The sequence below is a fragment of the Trachymyrmex cornetzi genome, unplaced genomic scaffold, assembly GCF_001594075.2.
Source record: "Trachymyrmex cornetzi isolate Tcor2-1 unplaced genomic scaffold, Tcor1.1 scaffold75, whole genome shotgun sequence".
NCBI lineage: Eukaryota > Metazoa > Arthropoda > Insecta > Hymenoptera > Formicidae > Trachymyrmex > Trachymyrmex cornetzi.
In genome coordinates this window covers 1,200,436-1,206,202 of record NW_017300081.1, presented here as the reverse complement: position 1 = coordinate 1,206,202, position 5,767 = coordinate 1,200,436, and the positions used below count along the sequence as shown (strand labels likewise).

The window sequence follows — 5,767 nt, the reverse complement described above, 5'->3', positions numbered from 1 at the left end:
TGTACAGGTGTTTTGCGAAGACTTGGACTGTCAACAGGGGCTCTATTCTTGAAAAGAAACGTATACGAAAGTCTAGGAAAATACTATAGTATATGTAACGCATACTGTAGCATTTCCCTAGACTTTCGTATACGTTTCTTTTCAAGAATAGAGCCCCAGAGCCGAAATTCCGTGTAGCAATAGTTGCGCGGTCTTGCGATTAGATAAGTAAAGTCACTAGATTTATAAAGTACCGCAATCCATAAAACCAATGTATAAGGATTTGGAGCCAAAATGGCGTCGAAAAGTGTAAATAGTACTCATTTTCATAACGTATCTACACATTAAGTGTAATGTATTTAATCTGTCTGTTGTGTAAACACATTCATACTCATATGCATGTTTTGAATGAACCGCATATTGGAGCCAAAATGGCGGAATGATTGCGGTACTTTATAAATCTAGTGACTTTATTAGATAAGAACAGATGTATGCGTTTGAGTAAGACAGAATGATATATATTAGGGTGCGTTCCGTTTCTCGCATGATGCGCATAATGCATCGTTTATCCTTGTTGCTCACCAAATGTTAAACAAGGACAATGGATGCATCATGCACATCATGCGCACCTTTACATAATATAATGTAAAAACTAAATCAAAGATGTCGCCACTATTATCGAAATTGGAATTAAAAAAGTCTGTACTATCGACCTTGATTGAGTTGGGTAATCGGTTTAGCATCCCCTTAAATGCTTCTTTATATTTTTTTGAGTGTTGTATTGTTAAAGAATTGAAGATATCGAATAGGTTGTCTATATTTTCTATAAATGTAGCAGTATTTGATGCATCTTCTGGTAGCATATCTAATGAGATAAAAGTTCTTAAAGCAGCAGACACAGTATATGGCTTAAAACTTGACTTGAAAATTTAACCTTCATTTTTTCAAAATTTGTTGGATGTATATGCGAATCACTTAATTTAGGTGCCAACCGATTATCGTTATTTTTGTCTGCATTATATAAAGTTTCGATGTAGGTCCAAGAAATGCATTTCGAATCTACTTCAATATTTGTAATAAAATTATTGCGAACGGCTTTTAAAATATGTGGTGAGTCAAAAAAATAAAAAATTCTATTATTATTTACTTCAAAATATGGTCGTTCGGTAGTAACGCCTAATTTTTCCGACATTTGTACAATTACTACCCGTGTCGCTAATGAAAGCAATGACGTTTAATCCAATATCTTGTAATTTCACAATAGCTTCTAAAATAACTCTTCTTACATTATCAGCTTTAAATGTGGAATTGAGGAAAAAATAACCTAGCGGCTATTTCCCGTTCAAGTAGATTTTTCGATCGCTTATTACAAATCCGAAGTCAAAATTTTTTAATTTTTTGTCCGCCATCTTGGATCCGCCATTTTGAATTTCGAAAATCTGAGGTCAAATTCGTAATCAGCGACCCCGAAAACCTTCCGAGTACCCAGTTTCATCCCAATCAAGTAACTTTTTGCTTTTCGATTCGTCATCTTGGATCCGCCATTTTGAATTTCGAAAATCTGAGGTCAGATTCGTAATCAGCGACTCCGACAACCTTCAAGTAACAAATTTCAACTGAATTCTACGTAAAGAAAAATGTATGCTCCAAAGGGTTAAATGACCTAAAACCTGAGAGACAATCTATTCTAAAAGATACACACACACACACACACACAAAATGTCGTAAAAATTGTAGGGTTGTTCAAGGTTATAATCTTGATGACATTTGTTAAAATCAAAGCTATTAAAGTTGTTCCTCTGATTTTCATTTTTACACATTAAAAATAAGTGTTTTGAGAAGATCTCGATGTTAGCTATAAAAATATCTAGTAAAAATGAAAATTTTTAAGTTGACCTTGAAAATTCTTCTATACTTTTATACTCAAATTCAAATAAAAATCCTGTTTGATGCATTATTAAAATCCTACAACTTTTATATGAAATATTTTTTCCAAAAATGCTTTATGAGATCTTTAACTGAATCCAAATTTCTGGCTCATATATATTATAAAATGATAGTGTAGTTACCGACAGTTCATGTGTTTCTCTGTACTTATCTCCGGATATTCATCGAATTCGTCTACCGATCGGTTTCCAGAAGGTTCCTCGCTGGCGCTGCGTTCCCGCATTATCCGATGACTGCCTATCTTGAATTTTATGTGTGTGCCGGCTGTTTCAAGCATCAAAACAAACTCGAGGAACCGTGATTGCCATCACTTTGGACCGATATTAAATAATCAGCTGATATTTAAATAACCAGCGCGATATGAGCCGCAGGAAAAGAGCAAAGGTTCGTATTTTTCACATTTTTCTCATTAAGATTCGTCCAGATTCCAGAAATCTTTTAACATTTGTGATTAAGTGCATCAACATCGATTTTGAGATAAATCGTCGTACGCTAGCTTGTTTTTATCTTTCATGTGATAATATATAAATGAGAGAAATGATTTTTATCTGATTTATTTCATAATTATTCATAGATACACTGTTTATCATGAGACAAGATAGGTATTTGGTTATGTATACACTTGTATAATAATATATCTTTTGGTAATACATATTTACTTAACTATTTGCAGTTATTTTAGTTTTACTTTTAAACAAATTTATTATTTATGTTTTATGGGTTTTTTTATATAGCATCTCTTCTTTTTAGTTAATGAGTGATTGAATTTAGAAATACATTTAATTATAGGTGGAGTACAGAGAAATGGAGGAAAAGTATAATCAGTTGGAAGATGAGAACGCCTCGGACACATCAGAGAAATCTAAAACTGGTCTCGTAACACCTGAGAAAAAAGTACCCATTGAGGTAAAAAAGGATTCTGAATCTGCAATACCTGTTCCTGTACCTTCTGTCTCAAAGCCCGAGGCTAAGGATGAAGATGATCAAGATAGTGATCACGAAGATCCACATGGTGAATTTTATAAATTAGTTATTAGTTTTAAACTTGGTAATGTTGATAGGGATATTAATTTATATCTATACATTTAGTAAAGGAATTATTAAATGGATTGGAAGGTGCAGCCTTTCAGAGTCGTCTTCCATTTGATAAATTGACGTCTACGGAAGCTGCTTGTTTTCCTGATATCGCTGGTGGACCACCGCAAACACAGAAAGTATTTTTACACATTAGGAATAGACTTGTAAGTATTTAAACTGATTGATCTCATTGTTCTTTTTCTAATGTGATTGAATTTTAGCTGCAAATTTGGTTGGAAAATCCAAAACAGCAATTAATCATCGAAAACGTATTACCACAAATTGAATCACCTTATAACAGTGACACAGTACTTGCTCGTAGGATTCATGCATTTTTAGAGCGACATGGTTTCGTAAACTTTGGAGTTTTTAAACGTCTTAAGGTAATTTAAAAATTATACATATATAAAATTTCAATGAGTAGCGATCATGGCACAGAGTGTTGCATAACAGTCAAAGATTCAGATTAAAATTCACCTAGAATATACATATTAGATCTTATTTGATCATTATCTCTTGAAAAGCAATGACAAATTGTCAAGCATATCTTTGTCATGTCAACTTTTTCTAATAAGCTGTTTAGATCTGGCATTAAAAACTGTAGGTCCTATATATAAATAAATACGTGCAAAAGAGGTTACCAAGAATAATTTTAATATTTATATAATATGTATTTAATTGGATCTTTTCCTTAACTTGACAAACAATTGACAAGCAGTATTATCCAGCATCTTCAATATTATATTATAAACCAATATTGCAATTCATGTATTATACTATTACCTGTATTCATAGTCAGACCTTGTACTTGAAGCTTCCTTAAATTTATCTTTAGATGCTCAGCAGCCAATGAAATAATTCGTAGAGTATCTGAAGATAAATTTAAGGAAGCCTTAAATATAAGGCCTGACTATGAATACAGGCATATATATACTATATATACATATTTATGTATATGTAATTCAAATTGCAGTATCAATTTAACATATGTAATATTGAAATTGGGGATGCTGGATGCTATACAATATATATCAATATTAGAGAAATGAATAATCTATATTTATTTGGTTACAGCCTTTACCGACTAAAAAGTTAGGTAAAGTTATTGTAATAGGGGCTGGTATTGCTGGATTGGCAGCAGCTCAACAAATGCAACAATTCGGCTTAGAAGTAATTGTGTTGGAAGCTAGAGTAAGTAATTAGTAATTATATAAAATAAGATAATTATCTTATTTTAGTTTATTCTTGAGTTTACGTTTGTTTTGCTAATTCATTTGCATTTTAGGATCGTGTTGGCGGACGAATCGCTACGTTTCGTAAATCAAATTATATTGCGGATTTAGGAGCTATGGTAGTCACAGGTCTAGGTGGAAATCCTGTAACGACTCTTAGTAAACAAATTAATATGGAGCTTCATAAGATACGTCAAAAATGTCCATTGTATGAAAGCGATGGCCAAACGGTATGTTTGAGTTATTTTAATAAAATAGTGAAATAAATAGATTTTATTACTGTACATTATTAAATTTGATACAGTTGTTATTATAAATACTCTTGGTATTGAAATGATTGTTCTATAATTATGTAAATAAATATTAATCATATGCGAAGTGTAAGCAGTATGTTTTATATTTTCCACAGGTTCCCAAAGATAAAGATGAAATGGTTGAAAGAGAATTTAACAGATTACTAGAAGCGACTTCTTATCTGTCGCATCAATTAGATTTTAATTACGTAAATAGCGCAGGATCTGGAGGACAGCAAAGTAATAATGCACGTCCAGTATCTTTAGGACAGGCATTAGAATGGGTAATACGTTTACAAGAACAAGGTGTAAAGCAGCGTCAAGTAGCTCATTTACGTTCAGTACTTTCGTTGCAAGGACGGTTAATCACCAATCAGCATAGAGTACGTATAAACTATAATTTAATGAAATATTTTTTTAAGTAAAATGTGATTATAAAAATTAATGTGATTGTACAATTAATTAAATAATGATTAATTTATGTCATAGATGATCTCTATTATGGATCGTTTAATGGAACTGAATAAACAATATAAAGAAATGACCGAAAGTAAATTACAAACTCGAGATATAACGCAGGAATTTGTGCTTCGATCTAAGCTACGTGATCTCCATAATGTTTGCAAGGTATATAGTTTATATAATAAAAATATATTTTTTTATAGTAAAATTAAATATATAATAAAACATATATGGTATGTTTATATTTTATTCTTTAGGAATGGGATCAATTATCAGATCAGCAGAAAGAAATCGAAGGAAAACTACAAGAGTTGGAAGCATCACCTCCTAGGTAAATATACGTTTTATATTCTACACACGCTATTATATATCTACGTTATATCAATGGTATAACGTATATACCAATTGATATAAATGTTGGTATATATCAATTGATATAAGTTTCTTTTGTCTCGAATGCAGTGACGTCTATTTATCATCCAAAGATCGACAGATACTGGATTGGCATTTTGCGAACTTGGAGTTTGCCAATGCAACATCTTTGTCGAACTTGAGTTTGAAGCACTGGGATCAAGATGATGATTTCGAATTCACTGGAAGTCATCTAACGGGTAAGTCCACTAATTATTTTCAAAAGGAGCATTTTTAAAGCTATAATGCTTGAAAATTTTCAAAACGGAGATTGTGTATTATTTGTCAAATGCATGATCGTATTATTAGATGTTAAACTTAATTCCTGCCGCTCGCTACTAGAGGGTGCTGGCTCCAACGCTGGCG

General features: G+C 32.0%; 1 protein-coding gene across 1 annotated transcript in view; it reads left to right on the top strand.

Annotated features, from left to right (window-relative positions):
• The first annotated feature begins 2,198 nt into the window (after positions 1-2,198).
• Positions 2,199-5,767, top strand: part of Su(var)3-3 (lysine-specific histone demethylase Su(var)3-3) — a 114,343-nt gene continuing 110,774 nt past the window's right edge. The window contains exons 1-10 of the mRNA XM_018518460.1: positions 2,199-2,310; positions 2,716-2,938; positions 3,016-3,167; positions 3,225-3,386; positions 4,078-4,194; positions 4,289-4,465; positions 4,645-4,911; positions 5,018-5,155; positions 5,248-5,321; positions 5,453-5,601. Coding sequence (XP_018373962.1) covers positions 2,287-2,310; positions 2,716-2,938; positions 3,016-3,167; positions 3,225-3,386; positions 4,078-4,194; positions 4,289-4,465; positions 4,645-4,911; positions 5,018-5,155; positions 5,248-5,321; positions 5,453-5,601 — 1,483 coding nt within the window. The 5' untranslated portion in view covers positions 2,199-2,286. The remainder of the gene's footprint in view (positions 2,311-2,715; positions 2,939-3,015; positions 3,168-3,224; positions 3,387-4,077; positions 4,195-4,288; positions 4,466-4,644; positions 4,912-5,017; positions 5,156-5,247; positions 5,322-5,452; positions 5,602-5,767) is intronic.